General features: G+C 53.3%; 1 protein-coding gene across 1 annotated transcript; it reads left to right on the top strand.

Annotated features, from left to right (window-relative positions):
- Window positions 1–281: 281 nt before the first annotated feature.
- On the top strand, window positions 282–21,134 carry OTUB2 (OTU deubiquitinase, ubiquitin aldehyde binding 2). The gene is made up of 6 exons (XM_039469234.2): window positions 282–490; window positions 10,559–10,654; window positions 12,090–12,208; window positions 16,980–17,064; window positions 17,596–17,790; window positions 18,573–21,134. Exons 1-6 carry the CDS (start codon window positions 488–490, stop codon window positions 18,777–18,779), a joined length of 705 nt encoding a protein of 234 aa, XP_039325168.1. The 5' UTR covers window positions 282–487; the 3' UTR covers window positions 18,780–21,134.
- The last annotated feature ends 260 nt before the right edge of the window (window positions 21,135–21,394 follow it).

Here is a 21,394-nt window from a genome sequence, read left to right as displayed (position 1 = left end):
AACTATACTTATGTGACCTTGTTTAGGAATTAATGAGGGCCAGCTAATCCTTCCGAAGACTCCAATTTTCGGTTTGCTCAAAAGCCCTTCAGCCTTTACAAACCAGAACCTGTCTTTCTGGGTTGAGCTAACTCCTCGGCTAGTTAAAAGCTTTCTGTGTCTTTAAAAGGGGGAGGCATCCTGTCAAATAGGCCCTAAAGTATAGGCTGAAGGAGCGTGAAGTCCCACCCACTTTCTATGACGTCCTGCGACCCGGCTCCTGATTGCTCTCCTGCGACGTCAATCGCGGGGCGTATGTCTTGCTGGGACACGGCGGAGGTCTAACCTTTGGTTTGCGGAGCGGTCGGGTGTATTCTCCGCTGCCCCCACGCCCTCGAGGTCCCCGCCACCCGACCCAGCGGCGGAGCCCGCCCGTGCCAGCCGCGGCACCTCCCGCACCGGATCGCTCCTCGCTGGGGCGGGACCTAGCCCGGCGGCTCTGGTCACTATGGTCAGTGATCTTGGGGAATCGCGAAGGGGGGGCGGGCAGGGGGCGCAGTGGGCGGGGTCACCGCCGGGGCGGGAGCACCCGCGGGATGGGGTTCGGGCGCGAGTTTCAGACCCCCACCCGCCCCCGCCGCCTTCCGACCCCCTGGAAAACGGAGTTCGGACCGATGCTGGGGGCCGGGTTGCGCCCCCTTGTCCCCCGTGGACGCGAAGCTGAGGAGGTCCAGCTCGGCCCCGAGTCCCCGCCTTCAGCGCGTCCATCCCAGGTGGCCCGGGGCGCCGCCCCGACGGCGCTGGGTGGGAGCCCTCGACGGGAGCGGGGACAGGGAGGCTGCAGCGCTGCGGGTCGCCTCCTCTTGGTTAAGTAGCCCCCCAGTCGGCAGCCTACGGCCCAACCCACCCGAGGGCTCGGCCCCTGCCCCAACCCCACGAGATGATCTAGGGGTTGCACGGGGGGCCAGGTCGCCTGTCCCCGCGGGCAGCTGGACGGTCTCCATCTTTGGAGTCAGGACCCACGTGGAGAGGCTGCCTCAAGTTGTGAGATGCATGAGTTACGAGTAGGGGAAAAGCAAACACTCGGGAATCCCTGATGGAGAGCCCTGTCTGTGTGGAACGGGGCCAGAAACCCTCTGAGCCAGGCTAACCCTGGGCTTGGGCAGGTGGGGAAACTGGGGCCAGGCAGGGAAGGGCTGGTACTGATGGTGGTGGACCTGGGACTTGAACCCAGACCTCTGGACTCTCAGTTCAGTGCTCTTTGAGTTACATCAGCTCACCTTCCAGGTTGTTGTGGGGGGCAGGCATCCTCTAGGGGACTGGGTGGGATGGTTGCCTAAGACCCTTCAACCCTGAGCAGGGGGGCTACAGAGAGCCTGTGGAGTGAGGGCTGGGTGGCTTGAGTTGGGTCCACACAACCCTGGGTTCAAGTCTCACTTCTACCTCTTGGAAAGCGAGGAGGCTTTGGTTGGTCTGCTCTCCCCCTCAGCACTGTTTTGCACATCTGTGTGATGGGCTGCTGGGGGAACCTGTGTGATGATTAGCCAGGGCTTTTCATGTGGCAATAGAGTCCCGGAAATGGGTGTGTATAGATCCCTGGTTCTTCAAGCTTGGCCTCCTCTCTCCTATGCCTGGGCAGGAAAATGGGTCACCTCAGCAGGATGCTGCCGGACAGGGGCATGGGTCAAAGCCTGGTCATGGCCTGGCACGATCTGGGTGTGGCTCAGGCAGCCAGTGCACTCAAGCTGGGGATGTCCCAGCCAAGCTAGCCTACTGCTGGGATGTGGCTGGGGGCCTCTGCGGCATCTGGAAGCACCAGCTTCCTGCTTCTACCTGCTGCCCAAGGGTTTACCTGGTTGAGCTGCTCCTGGAAGGCAGCCCAGGTGTTTCTGCCTCACTCACCAGGGAGTGGTGGAGCTGGGGTAATGATCGGCTTAGCCGCCTGGAGCTGGAGACTGGCATGCCCTCTGGCCACCACTCGGCAGCTGAGAGCACAGCAGAGGCCATAGCTGCTCTTTGTGCCATGCAGTGAGGCTGCTCATTCTGCCCCCATCTGCCCCGACTCAGGAGACCGGAAGTTAGAGGGAAGATGGAGTCCAAAGCCCTCACCCCTCACTGGAGGACTGGGTGCCTTGGAGATGGATGTAGTGGTTAACCCACTAAAATAGGACATCTATCTGGGAATCACAGGGGTGGAAGCCATGCAGGGTCTGTTTCCTTCCCTTCACATGGCATTTATTGAGCCACCTAGGGCACGTGGTGACTCCGTGCTTCGTGGTGGGTTTTTATATTGAGCTTGCATGGTGTGGATGGTGCTGAGTGTGTGTGTGGTGGACAGAAGAAATATCCTTGGAAAATACAGCATATTCTTTGCTTTCCTGTTTCTACATCACTGGGCTAAGCTTGAGGAAGGGCCCCCCACGGAAGACACAAAGCCCCTTGGAAGGCAGGGGTGAGACAAGGACCAGGTCTCTGGCAGGGACTGCAAATAGCACAGGGTCTCGTGCGCTCAAGGTGCATTTCATGTTTGGTGAATGAGTGAGTCAGACATAAGCAGGAAAACCACAGGGTCCTATTGTGCTTTGTTCTGTCGTTTGTCAAACAGGCCCCCCAGTGGGCACCTTTGTCAGGCCTGTGCTGGGCACTGTGACAGATGAGAAAGACAAGGTGCCTGCCCACTCTAGGAGCTCACTGCCTGCTGGCTAAGACAGCTGGACACAAGCAGTGTCTGAGCTGTAGGTCATGCCTAAGAGGACTAAGGACTTTGGAGACACAGTGAGAAGTCAGTATGCTCTGAGGGGGTGGGGGTGTCGGAAGCTGTTGCAGAGGAGGGTTGAAGGGTGTACATGAGTGTTTAAGAAGGATTTGGGAAGGGTACATTCCTCCTGGGGAGTGCGGGATGAAGGGACAGTGGGCTATCAGGCCTTGATGGATGGTCAGGAATGGGGGATTTTGGCAAGGGTAAACAGCCTCTGAAGATGCAAGGAGACTGAGGGAAATTGAGTCTAGAAAATTTGGTGGGGTCAGGATGATCTGTGCAGGGCCTCACTGCTGTGCTGTGGGGTTTGGGTTTTATTCCACCAGTGAGGGGGAAACCGTAACATATTTTTGACAAGTAAGAGGTGGTTGACTTGGATGCTCTCTCTGACAGTGAAGTGGACACAGGGTTGGAGGGAGCCAGGCTGGAGCCAGAGCCCAGCTAATCCCACGCACGCATCCGCCCATTCATTCACACAGCGTGAGCTTCCCGGGCTGCTATAACAAAGTACCACAAACTGCGGTGTAGAGCAGCAGAAATGGATTCTTACGGTGCTGGAGGCTGGAAGCTCAAGATCAAGGTGGCAGAGGCGCCATGCTCCCTCTGAAGGTGCTAGGAAGGTTCTGTTCCAGGCCTCCCTCCAAGCTTCTGGCTTGTGGCTGCCGAACTCTGATCTTCATGTGGTGTGCTTCCTGTGTGTGGGTCTGTGTCCCAGGTTCCTCTTTCTGTAAGGACAACAGTCAGATTGGATGGGGGCCACCCTACTGTAGTATGACCTCATCTCAGCTCATTACAGCTGCAATGACCCTATTTCCAAATAAAATCACATTCTGAGGTAGCAAGGATTAGGAATTCAGCATAGGAATTTGTGGGAGGGGGACACAGTTCAACCCGTAACACTCTATACATTTCTGGAGCATGGCTGTGTGCCAGGCACTGAGGAGCCAGCACTGATAGCAAAGTCCCTGCCCTCTGGGAATCGACATTCCAGTGGAGGGAGCCAGGCAGCATGCACCTGAGCAAGTGAGCCTGTGAGATCGTGCCCTGAAGAAATAAAGGTGAGAGGGATACGGATGGGAATGGGAAGATCTCTCTGAGGAGGTGACGCCACCTGCATCTTGGGAAAGGCAGAGGAAGAATTCAGGTTGAAGGAGGAGCTGTGCAAAGGCCCTGAGGCGAGAATGGGTGTGTCTTGTGAAGGAACAAGAGGGCCACATGGGGTCAGACCTCGGAGGTCGCTGTATAAAAGGTTGAGTCTTGGCCTCAGTGAGGGAGGACGTTGGAGGGCGTGGAGGAAGGGTGTGCCCTTGCTGGCTAAGCAGCTTGTGGAGAATGGGCTGGGATGGGGGCAGGAGTAGAAGCCAGGAGGTCATTGGGCAGATGTCAGTGCAGCCTCCCTGCGGGGAGATGATGGCAGCTTGGGCCAACAGGGAGGTCAGGGAGAGAGGAGTGGAGGAGTACTTCCGGGTCTGGGCGTGAGCTCTGTTGGATGGAGGAGCATTCTGGAGAGCTGGAGAAGCCTGCGGGGGGTGGAGGGGGCGAGGTGGGCAGGAGAGCAGTCAGACTTTTGAGTGGCAGGTGGCCGTGGAGTCGGAGCTCTAGGGAGAGGAAGATCTGAGGGTCTGTTGGGAGGATGCTGTACGTGTCCGTCCAGGCATGTTATAAGAGGGAAGGCCAGGGCCGAGGTCAGGGTCTTTGCAAAGCCAGCCAATAACTGACCCAGGGGGTGAAGGCTCAGGGCAGGGTCTTCTCACTATTCTTAGCAGAGCAGCAGAGAAGGGACATGTAGCAGGCTGAGCAGTGGTCCCAATGATGTCCACGTCCTAATCCCCACAACCTGTGACTGTTACCATGGCGAGAGGGACTTGGCAGATGGGATTCAATGAAGGATCCTGAGTTATCCAGGTAGACACAATGACGTAATCACAGAGTCCTTATGAGAGCGAGGCAGAGTGATGTGGGCGGGGTGGGGGCGCTGCAGGTGTGTGAGCCAGGAAACCCAGGAGCCTCTAGAAACAGAAGACGAGAAAACAGACGCTAGAGCCCGTGGAAGGAGCGCAGCCCTGTCACTTGTCATCTTGCTTGAGGCCAGCAGCACTCCTTTGGGACTTGTGGCCTCCAGCACTGTCAGATCATAGATGTGCGTTATTTCAAGACACTGTTTGTGCTCGTTTGTTACAGCAGTCACAGGAAGCTCACACAGGGCACTCGGCCGCCCTACATCCATGGCTTCCCAACATTTATCATCACTCGCCTCATGAATACAATACCTCTGAGGCCAGGCGCTCATGCCTGTAATCCAGCATTTTGAAAGGCCAAGGTCAGGGGATCGCTTGAGCCCAGGAGTTTGAGACCAGCCTGGGCAACACAGATCCCATCTCAAAAAAAAAAAAATGTTGAGCACTGCATGCATACCTATGTCACATATCATACCCCAGAGTACACGTGTAAAGGGGCATTTTCTTCCAGCCTCGGGAGCAGTCCACGGTGCTGGGCCTATGGCTGCGGCTGCTTCAGGAGTCCTTGGGTTATGCGGGCAGGTTGCAGGTCTATACAGAGGCTTGGGAGGCTATCTGACTTAATTTAATCAGCAAAACCAGAGGAACGTGGGGACTCGTACTTTCCCTAAATTTGGAGGTGGGGCTTGGTACATGGATGGGGGATGGGGTTATCAGGGCAGGCTCTCCGCATCAAGGTGGGAGTTTTATACATCAGCTCTGTAGTCTCAGCCAGTGCTCCAGAGATGTTGGAGGACCAGCGGGCAGATGTAGTGCTGCCTCCCAGCAAAGACACAAAGCCAATCTGAACACCAAACCCACGTCCTAGTGCTTTCTGCCAGTTCCCAGGGTTACTGGAGAAAAGCAGTGATTAAAGATCATCCTTTTCTCACTTTGAAATTTATTCCTCCACACAAGCTGCTAAATCTGCTTCCAAGCCACTGTGCTATCTGACTTAATTAATTAGCATCTATTTGCAAACCAGCAATTAAAGGGCTAACATCCTTTTAGGTGGCCTAATTAGGTCTGACAGGACATTGTCAGATGTGGCCTGTCCTTTCTCCATAACATCCTAGAAATGTTCAGCCATGGTTTATAAAGCAAATATGAATGAGAGTCAGCCAGGGCAAGCATCATGCCTGATTATGGGCTAGTAAATTGAGGGTGTTCCCGGGGTTCTCCTCGAGTCTTGCCAGGGGTGTGGCCAGGGCCCTGCTAAGGGGGTATGGCAGGGGACCAACTTGGGCAGACTTGGATCATTCTGGAGGTGCCAGGTGGGGACTTGAAGGGCCAAAGTGAGAATCCACTTGTATCCAGGTCCCCCAGTAAGCACATCTGGGACCACTGGGACGCTGGAGCTAGCTTAAAGTTCTGTCACCAGCAGATGGAGGTAGCCCTCCTGCAAGACATACGTAAGCAGGGGCAGCTTTACACAGTATGGAGTAAAGGAAAAAAAAAAAAAAAAAAAACAAACTCCAGAAGATCTATAGACTAATATTATGCGAACTCCAAATGCACACACACTTACAAGTCTGTATTTTTTAAAGGACAGATTATTTCATTTATATGAGGTACCTAGAATAGTCACGTTCATTAGGGACAGAAAAGTAGAAAGGTGGTCGCCAGAGACTGGGGACAAGCAGATGGGGAGTTCGTATTTAATGAGCAGAGTTCATCATAAGGACATGCATGAAAAAAATGGGTACGGGAGTTTCAGTTTAGGAAGATTAGAAGTTCTGGGGATGATGGTGGTGATCGTTGCTCTGTTGTGTGAAACTACTTAATGCCACTGAACTGTGTACTTAAAAATGGTTAAAATCATAAGTTTTAAGTTATGTATGTTTTACCATAATAATAAACAAATATATCTAGAAAGACATGCTGTAGAAAATCTCGATAGAGGCGTAGGGGGATGGAGGAATGGAAATGGGGTCAGGGATGAAGGGGACAATGAAAAAGATCCTCCTGAGGCTGGTGTCCACAGTGTGTCCTGAGGGTGTATGAACTCAGCTCTTAGCAGCTGAGAGGGCTCCGACCTACTATGTGGTATTTTTTTTTTTTTTTTTTGAGACGGAGTTTCGCTCTTGTTACCCAGGCTGGAGTGCAATGGCGCGATCTCGGCTCACGGCAACCTCCGCCTCCTGGGTTCAGGCAATTCTCCTGCCTCAGCCTCCTGAGTAGCTGGGATTACAGGCACGCGCCACCATGCTCAGCTAATTTTTTGTATTTTTAGTAGAGACGGGGTTTCACCATGTTGACCAGCATGGTCTCGATCTCTTGATCTCATGATCCATCCGCCTCGGCCTCCCAAAGTGCTGGGATTACAGGCTTGAGCCACCGTGCCCAGCCTATGTGGTATTTTTTTTAATTTTTATTTTTTTGAGATGAAGGCTCCCTTTGTCATCCAGGCTGCAGTGCAGTGGCATGGTCATGGCTCACTGCAACCCCTGCCTCTCGGGTTCAAGTGATTCTCCTGCCTCAGTCCCCGAATAGCTAAGACTACAGGCACCCACCACCACGCCTGGCTCAATTTTGTATTTTTAGTAGAGACAGGGTTTCGCTATGTTGGCCAGGCTTGTCTCAAACTCCTGACATCAGGTGATCTGCCCGCTTCGGCCTCCCAAAGTGCTGGGATTACAGATATGAGCCACCTCGCCCCGCCCTATGCAGTACTTTTCCTTAACTTGGCTCTTTTAAAGAGCTTAAGTAGATTTGTCAAAAATGCAAAGTTTTTATTAATAGAGCAAATGGAAACCTAACTTGGCTTTCCTGGTACAGGTGCCACCCCCATTCCTAATCCACCTTGAAATATTCCTCATTTTAACTGCTGATGGCAGTTTTCTGCATTGAAGTACTTATCTCTGCACGTTGAAGACGAATTCCTTAAATCCTCTCCACTCCTCCATTGATTGCCTCCTCACACACTGCGGGGTAAACGCCGCTAATTTTGTCCTCCTTCCGCCATTTTGGTTTTGGTTTTGGGCAGTCTAAGCAAAGCAGTATCAAATATAGTTGTTCTGCCTTTTGATCATTATTTAAAAAGACCCAAGCCATCATTTGAAGTCAGCAGTCTGTAAAAACAACAAGCCTTTTATACAGTATAAACTCAGTGCTAGGTAAATGAGACTTTGGCATGAAGTCAGGGTGCGTGCGTGGGAACGGGAGTGCAGGGCAGGAGCACCTGAGTTTCAGTATTATCTGTTTGTCCTCTTACCATCCACACCAGGCTGCGGAGGTGGAGCTGTTCTGAAACGTATGGGATCCTATGAATATTTGCCGTATTAGCATGCGGTATGAGTGCCAAATTAATTGTACAGCTAGCAACTGTTATTATGCTAGTAATGTTAATCTTTCATGACTTAGAATAGACCAAAACATGTTAACTTTTTTATAAATTTGCCTTTGAAGTCAATAAATCTGGCTTGGTTTACATTAAAAGAAAAAACACAAATGAAAATGGAATGATTTTAAGCTCCGAGTCAGAGGCCTGCCCACTCTTGAGAAGAGAGACTAGCAAAGTAGAAAGGAGTTCAAGGTATGCTAGAGGCCGTCTTTCTCCTTGACACGATTAGAGGGCTTGAAGGAGGTGGAAAAGCACGTCATTTTCCTTCCAGATGTCAGCGATGTATTTTACCGCCACGTCTGGATGTTGCAGTAAATCGTCTCTTGTTCCACCTGTGATGAGTATCTCTCAGGGTAGAAAACGCTGTTGTGGACACTGAGCCCCAAGGTCAGGAGTAGGATGAAGAACTTTGCTGGGGGAGGCCTCAGGGGCAGGAGGTCGGGACCTGGCCTGTTGGGAAGAAGACCCTAGGTTGCCCTGTGTGGAATGTTCCTTTGTGTTTAGCAGCCTTGGTCCTTGCAGACCTGGACTCTGTGCTCTGCCTGCCTAGCAGTTTGGCACGGTAGAATTTCCATGGGCTTCAGAGTCAGAGAGATCTGCCTAAAATTACTTAGCACAGGGTACCTGACCTTGTCAGTAGAATGGGTATCATGATACCCATCTCAGGAGGTGGTTGTGAGGATTAAGTGAAATAGTGGGGACATGGCAGCCTCTCTCCCCACGCCTGGAACATAGTATGTGCACAATAATGGCACGTGCTATCACTCCAAACCTCTTGGGCTTGGGGTAGCAGCGGCTCACCCGCTCATCTTCCACGTGTTGACTTTCAGCCTCATGCTTGCAGGATGGCTGCCGAGACGTTGCATCTGCATTAACAGCGGGAAAGGGTAGAACACTCCATCTCTGTTCCTTTTATCCAAAACCAAAAGCGTCCCCAGAAACCCCAGTGGATTTTTGGTCCAGCTGGCCAGCTCCAGCTACCTGGCTGCCCATAGCTGCAAGGGAGGCTAGGAAAATGGGAAAGAGGTAGGATTGTTGTGAATTACCCAGTCATTTTTTATCGTGTTGTGCGATTCCATTCCTGGGGAGGAAACAGGCCACGGCTGATAAGACAACAGCCCTCGGCACCTGCCCCCTTGTGGTTGTCTCTTCCTGATGGTTTTCCTGTGCTTTGCCAGCCTATGCTATGAAGTCAGGGCAGAAGGGAGGAAGGAGCCTGGGGCTGGATTAATTTTACAAAGAAGGGTGGGTAGAGAATGGAAGCTTCTAGAAGCAAAATCCAGAATCCCTTCTCCCCGTCCCTCAAGTGTTTGCATGCTGTTTACTCTTTAGAAAACATTCTTCATCCTGTTCTTTAAAACAATAAACTCATCCTCTATTTTTAAGCTTTCTTCTGGGAAGTTTCCCTGAATCCCCCTTGCCTGGGGGAGATAGTGTTTGGTACCACCAGAAAGGGAGAAAAGGAATAAAGTGTAAATTCAAGGGAGATGAGGTGGGGAGAGCAGGGAGGCTTCACGGAGGAGGTAGCTTATCCCCTTCTCTGTGCCAGGCCCCTGGTGAATGGACGATGGCAGACAGTATGACAAGCTGCCATCCAGGCCCCCTAAAACCACCCCTGCCCAGTCCCAGCCTCTCCCCTGACCTGATACTGGACACAGGCTCAGGGCCAGATGGAAGTCTGCAGTCTGTCCCATGTGGACACAGGGGCAGCAAAAGTCATTTAAGCCTCACTGTCTAATCTCATGGGCCAGCTCTCTGCTTCTGTGTGCTGAGTTTTGGAAAAAGCTAATCATCAAAAACCCGGAGATATTTCTCCAGGTGGAGAAAAGGATTTGTAGTATCAGAGGGCTCCTCTCTGAGCAGGATGGTATTGGGTTGAGGTCATTATCTGGTCAGTGATGAGGCTGAGAGGCTGCCAGGAAAGGCCACTGTGGCCAGAGGTGTGACATGAAAAAGGCCAGTTACAACTAAATGTCAGAAATGATGGTGATAAATGGATGGAAAACTAGATTTCTATTTACAAAAATCTCAATGAACAGTGACCATCCACAGTTTTTCCACCATGCGCCACAGTGCTTGGCCTAGGCTGGATGTTCAGGAACTGTGGGATGAATAAAAGAATGAATGAGAGAGGAGGGACGAAGGGAGACGAAGGGCCTTATTCTCCAGCATGACGGTTCATTAGGTTTGAGGCACACATTCTGTGAAATGAATCAGGTTTCAAGTAACAAGATGAGTTTCCTCATAACCAGGGCTACTTTTTCACAATGGCCCCAACCCTGTCCTGGAAACTAGCCCTGTCCTGGAAACGTGGTGATCCCAGCGGGCGTCTAGGGTGCTGGTAACACACTCCCAACATGGGAAGGTGGGAAGGTCTCATTCACTGTTTCTGTAACCTGCAGTTCAGAGGCCACCAGCTCACAGAGTCCCATTGGTTGCTTTTGAAATTGTCACAGCCTTTCTTCCTTCCCTGTCCTTCAGAGTGAAACATCTTTCAACCTAATATCAGAAAAATGTGACATTCTATCCATTCTTCGGGACCATCCTGAAAACAGGATTTACCGGAGGAAAATCCAGGTGAGGCAGAGGTCAGGGAGAAGAGCATCCTACCCTAAACAGGCTGGGGTTGGGAGCGTAGAGGCAATGCCTCTTTGAAGGCCACTAGTTGGGGCCGGGTTCCTGGGTGAATGCAAGGACTCCTAGGGTCTTTTGATGTTGGACATTTGCCTTAGCAAAATAGGAATTTTCGTTTAAAAGTTTAGTACTATCCTAATGTTTTATTTATTCACCGAGACTTCATTACAACTCTGTGAGGTAAGTACTTTTATGACCCCCATTTTACAGCTGAGGAAACTGAGGCACAGAAATTAAGTGGTGGCCATGTAGCTCACGAGTGGCTAAGCTGGGATTTAAACCCAGGCAGCCAAGTCACATAAGCCACGTTCATAACTGCTGCGCTGGAAGACCTCTTGGAGGGAAAGTTCACTCCAGTGGGGCTAAAGGGATTTGTGGGCAGGCTGTAGGGATGGCTTGTGGAGCACTCACTTGTGGGTGGCAGGAGGAGGTGGGCGCCTGCTCCATCCCTCTGGCATCAGGCCCTGGCTGCTCTCTGCACTCTGCAGACCTCCTCTTGCTGCAGGACAGGCTTGCTCTGGCACTGGCCCCACAGCCCTTTCCTTCGAGTTCTTCTCAGACATGCAGCACCATTGTTGGGCCCCATTACTTATCCTCAGAGACTCCGATGGGTCCAGCTTGCGTCAGGTGTCCATCAGAGGCCAGGGGTAGTGGTGTGGGCATCACGTGGTTGGGACGCTGCTACAGGGGCACCTCCAGGGCAGGATCTGGGCTCTGCAGCCTGCTGACTCTCGTGTACCCCAGACCCCTCCTGGAAGATGAGCCAGGGGCTCCAGAGAGTACCTGCCTGCTGCCAGATGCCCTCAGGTGGGCCCAAGTCAGCTCTGAGCCTTCTCATGGCTATGGGGGGAAACGGGAACTCCCAGACCCCTTGAAAATCATCCTCTGCAGTCAAAATGCTGCTTATAGTCCCGTGAGGCAGGAAAGGGTATTCCAGGCCAGTTCAGAGGGACACCTATTTATTGCTAGAGGCAGAGCTGAAGCCCACCCTTCCTGCCCCTGCTCACACATGCAACTCCCACCCCCACTTCTGCCAGCTCCCGATCCTCAGTGCTGCTCCCCCAGAAAGTCTTCCCCAACTTTCAAAATCCAGTGCAATGTCAGTGCCCCATGGCACATAGCTGGGCACTCCTGACCTCACACTGCCACTGTCTAATCATCCATCTTCTTTCCTGTGCTGTAGGCTACCTGGAGTCAGGGACAGACACACAGGACAATGTGGTGTATTTTTATCTTAGGGGGATGAACGAGGGTGGGAGGCTGGTGGGAAGGAGCAGGCATTTCCTGGGAGAGATGGGGGCACGTGGCCAGTCCCAGCGCCCAAACCACACAGAGCCATTGCTGCTGCAAATGCCCACATTTCTTTCTGTCCCCTCAGGAACTCAGCAAAAGGTTCACCGCCATCCGCAAGACCAAAGGGGATGGGAACTGCTTCTACAGGGCCCTGGGCTATTCCTACCTGGAATCCCTGCTGGGGAAGAGCAGGGAGATCTTCAAGTGAGTGCCGGGGCCTCCTGGGCTCTGAGGCTGTGCTCCCTGTGCTGGGTTAGCCCCAAGTCTCTTGGAGGTTCCCAGAGAGTGAGCTGAAGGGCTGCCTGGCAGAGGCGTTTGGTGTTGGGCGCGCCCAGCTGCCCGCTGTGGTGGAGGTGGGGGTGGCCAAGGGCAGAGGGTGGAATCCATGACCTTCCAGGCTCTTCCCAGCCTTCTGTTTCAGCCACTGGCCTGGGTCAGTCCAGGTGAGTTACATAGACCAGGTACTTTGTGACCCACTCTGAAAAGAAAAGAGAACACACAAAAGAACCTTTGCCCCTGTGTTCTGTGTAATTCCCACTGACCTTGGTTTGGAGTGTGTGTGACCCAGGCATTCAGCTGGCCGGGCCTGGCCCTGAGGTTCATGCTGGTGAAGGTCTGTGTCCAGAGCGGCTCCTATCCTCCCGGCTAGTTCAGGGCTTCTCACACCTGAATGTTTGTACAAAACCCCTGATTCTCTAGTCCATAGCAAGAGAAGGAAACAAAGATGAACAAGGCCTGAGACCTGGCTTGGACCCGAATTACTGCTCAGTGGGAGTGGGCAGAGCTGGGACTGCTTTTCTCAGCGGCTCCCAGGAGACAGTGATGCTGCTGGGCCTCAGACCACGCTTTGAGGAGCAAGGAGCTAAGGAATCCACCCAGCTCTTAACCTTTGGGGCTCTGACAGCCCTTAGGGGCTTTGGTGAGGGCCACGGGCTCTCCTCGTCGGAGACCCGCACCCACATGCACTCTGGAAACAGTACAGGGGGCAGTGGGTCACAGAGCACTTCTTTGGCTAAGGCAGGTTTCTCAACAGCAGCACAACTCACGTTTTGGGCCAGATCATGCTCATCGTGGGGGCGGTCCTACCCATTGTAGCCATCCTTGGCCCCCACCCACGAGATCCCCGTAGTAATGCCCTCCCCAAGTCATGCCGGTCCAGACTGTCTCCAGACACTGCCAAGAATCTCCTTTCGGGGGAAATAGTCAACCCTATGAGGTTGAGAACTCCTAGGTTAAGGCCATCATCTCCTGTTCAAAATACGCATGATCTCAAAGAGGGTAGAAGCTGCCCCGTCTGTTCCTTGACTGAACCGTTCAGGTTGTTTCCCCAGCGACAGACTGGCAGAGCCCCTTTTGATGGAGGGTCAGCTATTTCAAGCCATTCCCCTCCCCAACTTTCTCACAGCCCTGTGGGAAACACCACAGCCCAGTGCAGGGATTATGACCCCACCTTTATTTTCCCCATCACCTGTGTCCCCTGGAGTTGTGCCATGCAGCAGCCCGGGACTCTGAGGTCAGACCTCACTCTCTTGCTTACTTGCTGTGCAACCTTGGGCAAATGACTTGACCTCTCTGACCCTCAGTTTTCATGCCTGTGGAAGGTGGACATGATAACCCACTTCAAGGTGCTGTTGTGAGGACTCAGTGGGCGATGCTGGCCAAGCTCACGTGCTCTGTTCACCTCCACTCCGTCCTGTCTCCCCACTCCAGTCAGCACACACAGGGTACCATGCTCAGACCCTGCTCTAGGCTGTAGGGATACTGCAGTGAACAAGAGAGATGAAAATCCCTGCCTCGTGGGGCTTGTGTCCTAATGGGAGAAGATGGACGGCACATGAGTATCATGTTTGAGGTGTCAGACGGTGATAAATATTATGGGAAACATCAGGCAGGAAAGAGGCCAAGAGTGCAAGGTCTGGGGTTGGCATCTTCAAGTAGGGTTGAAGAGGTAAGGGCAGCAGGGTACACAGGGTCTCAGGCCTTTCTAAGGACCTTGGCTTTCAGCCTGAAGGACGTGGGAGCCACCGAGAGATTGCACAGCTCCGGGGACCGGCCCTGCTGGCTGTTTGGAGGCTGGGACACAGCCAGGGGGATGTGGCCAGGGAGAGATCCAGAGGGGAGATGGCTGTGGCATGAACAGGTGCATGCAGCGGGCATAGCAAGAAGTGGCCAGGTCTAGATACCCGTGGAGGGGGCAAAGACAGGATTTGTGCCCAACTCACATGTTGGACACGGCAGAGTCGAGGATGACTCCCAGGAGTTTGGCCTGAGAGTGAGCAGGATGGAGAAGTTGTTTGCTGCAAGGGAGGGCAGAGGAGGATCAGGAGCTCTGTTTGGCGATGCTAAGTCTGAAATGTCTGGGAGCCATGGAGTGGGGGTGTCCAGTGGGCAGTGGATGTCCGAGGCTGGCGCTCAGTGGGCAGGCCGGGACACACAGGTGGTGAGTCAAACCACAAGGCTCTATGAGACCATCAGCACTTTTTCTTTTTAATGTTTTTAAAAACATTTTCTTTCTTTTTTCTTAAGAAATGGATCTTGCTATGTTGCCTAGGCTGGCCTCAAACTCTTGGGCTCAGGCAGTCCTCCCTCCTCAGCCTGCATCTTCTTACACATAAACGGAGACCATGTCACTCCCAGGCCTGAAATATGCCCCTGGCCTCTAGGAGCAGTGGAAGCCCCTAACACCAAGGCCCTCCACACCAGTCCCCTGCCCCTCGTGCCCCGTTGCCTGCCCACCGAATTCCAGGCACAGGGACCCACTTATCCTACACGCACTAGATGTGTGGATGCCTGACATGCTGCCTGACGCTGCTCTGGGCCCAGGAAGCTCTGCTTCTGACCCGGCTGTGGATTCCTCGGCCCCAGACAGGTCGCTTCACTCTGTAGCTCCTTTGCCTGGTTGAACGGTGGCCATAGCCCTGTCCTGGGCATTAAGTGATTGACTCGTGAGTGCTTGCAGCAATGACTGACGTGTCCCGTGCTAGCTCTTACCGTCGGCGTCACGCATCCTCCACAACCCACCCCACTGTCTCCGTGTGTGCAGTGAGCCCAGAGCCACCCAGGCAGACACCCGTTCTCTGCGCAGTGCTGCTGCAGGGCTGGGGCAGGCGTGTTGCAGTGGTATGCTTGCTTGCCCCAGCCCTGGAGCTCGCATCCTTGCTCCAGAAGTATGCAAAGTACTTCTGTGTGCCAGGGGCTTGGAGAACATGCTCCTCCTGAGGGGAGCCACTGTTATTACCCAGTCTTACAGATGAGCCAGAGGAGCCTTGTAGAGGTCAAATGACTTGGCAGAAGTCCCACATAGGCTTGTGTGTAGCCCTGGCCTGTCTGAACTTGCCCTCTGAGCCCCAGTGCCGTCCTTCCCCTCATCCCTGCCTTACCTCCAGAGGGTGCATGTCCTGGCCTGGGGGCTTGCCCTCTTCTGACAGGGCCTACGCGCTGCTTATCTCGGCATCCCGTGCCTGGCACAGAGGGGCCCGCAAGTCACTGGCAAGGAATGAATGTGGAATGAGGCAGAGGTTTGGGGTGGGAGTGGGGACAGGAGAGCTGGGAGCAGAGCAGTGCACTTCATGGCCATGCAGGGACAGAGTGACCAGAAGAGGGTGCGGGCCCTTGGAGCGACCCTGGTGGACTGCAGCTGGCTGCTTCCTGGAGCTGCTTCCAGTGCCCTGGCTATGGGCCACCTAGGCTGCGGCTGCTGAAGACGGAACAGGGGGCGATGATGAAGGTGGCTCCTGAGCGAGAGGCGTCAGCCAGCACCGATCTTCAGACCCTTGCCCTGGTCCAGAGGGGAAACCTAGCATGTCCTGCCACAGCAGACGCCTCCTCCTTTTGGGAAGCCCTCTGTTCACCCTCAGCACCCGCGCCGTCGAGGCATCATCGCCATCCACATTTGCGCCAAAGGGGAGCCTGTGGCCAGAAGCCACAGGGGGACTTGACAGGTCTGGAGGGGACTGCAGCTAGAAGTCAGCCCAGGCTCCTTCCCTCCAGTTCAGGCACCTCAGCCTGCAATAGGAGAATTTAGTCCTGGCCCAGGCAGGACTCAGATATGCCGGGACCAGCCAGGGGCAGGCGGCCTCTAGGCAAAAACACTCCTTCTGAATTAGCAGACCTGCTTCCTGTCCACACACACTACCTTCTCCTCCCTGCTCACCTCCCCATCCTCCTACAAGGCACCAGGCCTTCCAGGAGCACAGCAGCTTCTGAGGTGGCCCAGGCTTCTGTATTCCCTTGTGAAACCTCTGCCTCTTGGGTCCTGTCAGAGCCTGGTCCCCCTGCCCAGGGAATGGGTGCAGGGCTGGAGAACTTGGTGTGGCCTTAGTGTTCTGCGCCCGCCAGCCGGTCACCCAGGGCCACTCACCTGGTCTTTGTGGGAGGCAGCCCTTCTTCCATACCTCATTGCTGTCACTAAACTTGTAGTGTCCTGAAGCCAGGGCCAGGCCTGGGTTTCTTGCCATGCCCCCCGAGGGCACCAGGACAGGTCCCAGAAAAGGGCTGCGCCCAGGGGGGCACCTGCAGCGGGTGCAGAGATGAACCACCCAGTATGCACAGAGCAAGGGCCCGTGGAGCAGGTCCCCAAGGGGGACCTGGCAGATGCTTGACAGCCAGCTCTGGGCATGCGAGAGGCCTGGTATGTGTCGTCAGCCGATTGCTGTGGTGTCAGTATTCAATACTGTCATTAGTGAGTCAAGCTGCCCTCATGAGGTCACTGAGTAGGAAGTTGGAGCAGATGCAGAAACACACACGCCCTAGTCCGTATTGTTTTTCTACCATGCACACACAACGCACCTGTCACCGGGGCCTGGCAGTGCGGGGTGACGTTCACAGGGCATGGCTGTGTGTCGGGGGTAGGGCGGGAAGTTCTGCGGTTGAGAGCTGAGGTTGGTGGGTGCAGTGGGTTGAGAGGGGGACGCACAGTTGCCAATCACAGCACACTTGCTGTTTCCCTGTAAGCACCCAGTCTAACCCCCTGCAGGTTCAAAGAACGTGTACTGCAGACTCCAAATGACCTTCTGGCTGCTGGCTTTGAGGAGCACAAGTTCAGAAACTTCTTTAATGCTGTGAGTTCACCTGGTCCCTCCTTCCACATGTGGCAGAGCAGACAGGAACGGGCACTGGAGCCCCGGAACAACCCACGACTCTGCTCCTCCTGGCTGGGGAAGGAGGAGCAGAGGGCTGCTTCCTGCTTGCGGAGGGGGGTGGGCACAGGGAGCCCAAGGCCCTGCCCTCCCTCTGGGAGAAGGCACATCCTTCACCCTGTGCCATCTCTACCCCATGCCTCCCCATCCAATTAGTGAAGGGGATCCTTGCCCAGTGTGCACCTGAGAATCCAAACCCAGGTAGTGATGGGGGGAGACCCAACTGCTGCTCCCTAGATGTGCCTCTGGGCTAGTGTACAAACTACCAAGTCTAGCTAACCCTGGGTTACTTAGCTTAGGCAGAATCTCAGACTGATTTTCGATCTCAGCCTGAGAATCTACAAATGAAAATGCTCATGAGTGCTTCGTGGGGAGGGAGGATGCTGAGGGAGAGCGCGGATGGAGGGCCAGGGCTTGCTTGGGCCTCCCTGGCTGAGGGCCGGGTGGATGTAGTTTTACAGCGTGGTGGAACTGGTAGAGAAGGACGGCTCGGTGTCCAGCCTGCTGAAGATGTTCAACGACCAGAGCACCTCGGACCGCATCGTGCAATTCCTGCGCCTGCTCACGTCAGCCTTCATCAAGAACCGAGCAGACTTCTTCCGGCACTTCATTGATGAGGAGATGGACATCAAAGACTTCTGCACTCATGTAGGTGCTTGGGGTCTCAGCCCCAACCCCGGGCTCTGCTCCTGGCCCTCTCCTGCAGACTTCAGCACCCCATCCCTAGCCAGGGGATCTGGCACTTCCCCTCCCTGGAGATTTCCCATCTGAAAAATAAGAGATTTGGATTGGCCTGTTTACAAAACCCCAGTCACAGTCTAAGAGTCACATTTGCTAGATGTGTTTATGATGCGTATTTTAAAAGTGGGCAGTTTTCATATGAGTGTTTGGATTTCTGTTGGAAAATCAGACGATCTAGCTCCCAGGCCCTTGCTCTTGCAGGGCAGTGTCCGCCGGCACCACGCAGTACACCCTGCTTGCCTCTGCCTCCTCCGTCGTCTCTGCAGCACCCGGACTCACTTACTCACTCACCAGCCTGGCCTCTGTAAACACTGAAGCTTTAAAGTCACCCCTCTATGACAGGATGCCTTTTATTTCTAAGATTCTTTGATGCCCAACCTGAAAAATTTCTGCCTCACCTTTCCAGATCCCTCTAAAGTAGTGGCCTGCTCTCAGGTGTAACTACAAGGTCTAGAATTGAAAAGATCTAGGTTTGCTTCTTGCAACTGTGGCAATTTCTAGCTGTCCTGCCTCTCAGTGAGGTTGTTTCCTGTGTGACATGAGACTATCCGTACCCAACTCATGGGATGTTTTGAAGATGACGTCCCAGCAGAGGCTGTGACCGTGACCCTGAGAGCCAGAGTTGAACGCACTTGTCCTCTGCCAGGCCTCCCTCCTAAGCTGGCTTGTTTTCATTTTGGCCCCTGCAGGAAGTGGAGCCCATGGCCACGGAGTGTGACCACATCCAGATCACGGCGCTGTCCCAGGCCCTGAGCATCGCCCTGCAGGTGGAGTACGTGGACGAGATGGATACCGCCCTGAACCACCACGTGTTCCCTGAGGGCGCCACCCCTTCAGTTTACCTGCTCTATAAAACATCCCACTACAACATCCTTTACGCAGCTGATAAACACTGATTAATTTTAGGCCATGCAGTGGAACCTGTCACCTAATGGGACTGCATTCTGAATGGAACATTCCGACTTTTCCATTTTTTAAGCGATTTAGACTGTGGCAAGACAATGTGCAGCCTTTTGGGCAAAGCTCCTGTGAATGAGGTCTACCCATTTTGGACTGTGGTAACGTGGTGGCATTTTTAGTATTTATTTTGATGGACGATCAAATGCTTTCTAACTGGGCCCTTAGCTGTGCACCCCAGTTCCCTGTGAGGCGTGGGTGAGTCACCTGCCCTCTCTGGACTTGTTTCTTCAACTGGAAGAGGTTCCTGCCTATGTAGACATTCCATTGTGAAAAAATGGGGCCTCTGGTTTCAGGGGCAGTGCCTCTCTGCAGTGGAGGAAAAGCTTAAGGTTAGCTGTCTTAACTCGAGTGACTTACCAGGTCTGCAGAGTCCAGTCCAGTCACTTGTTGGCTCTGGCACATGGCCTGGTGAGGTCAACTTGAATGTGAGGGCTGTGATATGGCTTCAAACATTCATGATGGATGTGTTTTCCTATCCCTAACTTGAGAAAAAAAGACCTTTTTTTGCCAAAGTCCAGAAAGGGGTCTTTAGCCTTCAGCAGGAGCTCAAATTGTTGGGGCCCCTCTACCTCTCTCAGGGCCAGAACTGCCTGACTTCCGGTGGATGAGCCCTTCAGGGTTCTGCTGTCAGCCCCACCTGGACAGAGGCTTACAAGACTAGGGTCTGGACCAGAATCTGTGTATTTGTCTGCAGGAAGCTGCAGCTGTCCCATCATCCCCAGCAATTCCTAGGAGTCTGGATACTTCATGGATAGAGACATCAGCACGCACAGCCATGGACCCAACTGAGCAGAGCAGACACTTTGCAGTCTGCCCTTGGCTTCTTTCTTTCCCACTTCTGCTCTTTTTATGGGCTGGTGAGAGGGTAGGTGGGAAAGAACAGACAAGCCATGTATTTAAGTTGGCAGTGTGGAAGATTTCCACTGTGGAAACTGCCTGGGCATTCTGGCCAGCAGCTTCCTCATTTGGCCACCTGGCCGTGCCCTTTAAATAAGCCCCTTACCTTGCTGCCTCAGGACCTTCAAGATTCCATCCGTAGGCTGGCAGGCAAGACAGTACCAGTGGGTACCCACACCATGGCTGGATGGAGGTGCTGCTAGCAACCTCTCTTCCTCTGTAGGAGGAAATGGAAAATGCAGGGTATGAAATTGCCCTCTGGGGTCCTTCCTTAATCAAAGGCCACCTTCTCACAGGTTTAATTCTGCAGGGATTTACTGGAATCTATTGGTGCTGCTGTGTGAGTCTGCAGACAACCCGAGTGCACAAGGACTGGGTAGCAGACTCCTCAGAGTCCTTTTGACACAAATGTCAGATTTGTGTTACTCTTCTGCCTTCATGAAAAGCCAATGTCAGGGGACTTTAGTTCCAAGCAGGGCCCCTGGTTCCCATACTACCTTCAGCTGGAGTTTGGATCCAAAGGCTCTGGCTGTCATTATGTCACTTTTTCACAGGAATGTAAACTTGGCTGTCACCTCTGAATTTGCTCAGTTTCTCACCATGGTCTGTGACAAGTACACTGGAAGCGTGGGGTGAACACATGACATGATTTGTGAATAGTATCGCCTTTGCCAGACGAGTGTCCAGGGATCCCTGTTTCCCAACTGAAAGGTGTGAACGGACACACACGGCCTGGATGGTGCCTTGGCTGTTCTGAGGGGCTGTAAGGTGGGCTCTGGGCCTTCTAGCCAGGCTCTCAATCACAGCAGAAGCTCTCACTGGCTGCTATGTCTTTGTGGCTTGGGTGGTGGCCTCAGAAGCAGAGCTGTTTGACAGACTGGCTGGAGAAATTCCCTTTGGGAGATCTGCCTGTGCTGTGCTTCTGAATCACAGAGTCCCCCAGAAGTACACAGAGACCCTCTTCCCAGGAAGGAATCTATTCTATCACTTCAGAATCAGGACACTCAAGCTCTGGCAGAGGCAGGCCAAGTTAAAAACCATCGGCCAAATCTGAACCATTGCTCTAGTTCCCCCTTCGTTCCCTCTTAGATCTTTGTCTCAAAGGGAAACCACAATGGCTGAAAAGACATGGCAGGCTTTGGCACCTTGTTAACATCTAGGCATCTGTGGACATTACTTTGCTTGTCCACAGCAGCCAGTCACCCTGGCAGTCACACTTCCTGGATAATTCTCCCCCCTTACCCCAGTGAGTCATCTCTCTCCAGACCAAAAGCTGGAAGGAGAGAGTTGCTTTGAGAGCTTGTTTTTACAACTGCGTATTTATGATGATACTTTGTCTCCAAAGGAAACTTTATAAATCAATGGGAACAATTAGCAACAGAAAGAGCACAGTCCCTGCTTTTGCCTGGGTTCCTGTTTTTTATTTATTTACGTATTTTTTGAGATGGAGTGTTGCTCTGTCACCAGGCTGGAGTGCACCGGCACGATCTTGGCTCACTGCAACTTCTGCTTCCCGGGTTCAAGCAATTCTCCTGCCTCAGCCTCCCGAGTAGCTGGGACTACAGACGAGTGCCACCATGCCCAGCTAATTTTTTTTGTATTTTTAGTAGAGAAGGGGTTTCACCATGTTAGCCATGATGGTATCAATCTCCTG

Source organism: Saimiri boliviensis, chromosome 2, assembly GCF_048565385.1.
Source record: "Saimiri boliviensis isolate mSaiBol1 chromosome 2, mSaiBol1.pri, whole genome shotgun sequence".
Classification (NCBI taxonomy): Eukaryota; Metazoa; Chordata; class Mammalia; order Primates; family Cebidae; genus Saimiri; species Saimiri boliviensis.
This window is presented reverse-complemented; position numbering and strand designations above follow the sequence as displayed.

Excerpts from the sequence above, each read along its gene's own strand:
- OTUB2 (XM_039469234.2), top strand. Across the intron at positions 10,655-12,089 it reads TTTACCGGAGGAAAATCCAG|GAACTCAGCAAAAGGTTCAC; the intron begins GTGAGGCAGAGG and ends CTGTCCCCTCAG. Across the intron at positions 17,791-18,572 it reads TCAAAGACTTCTGCACTCAT|GAAGTGGAGCCCATGGCCAC; the intron begins GTAGGTGCTTGG and ends TGGCCCCTGCAG.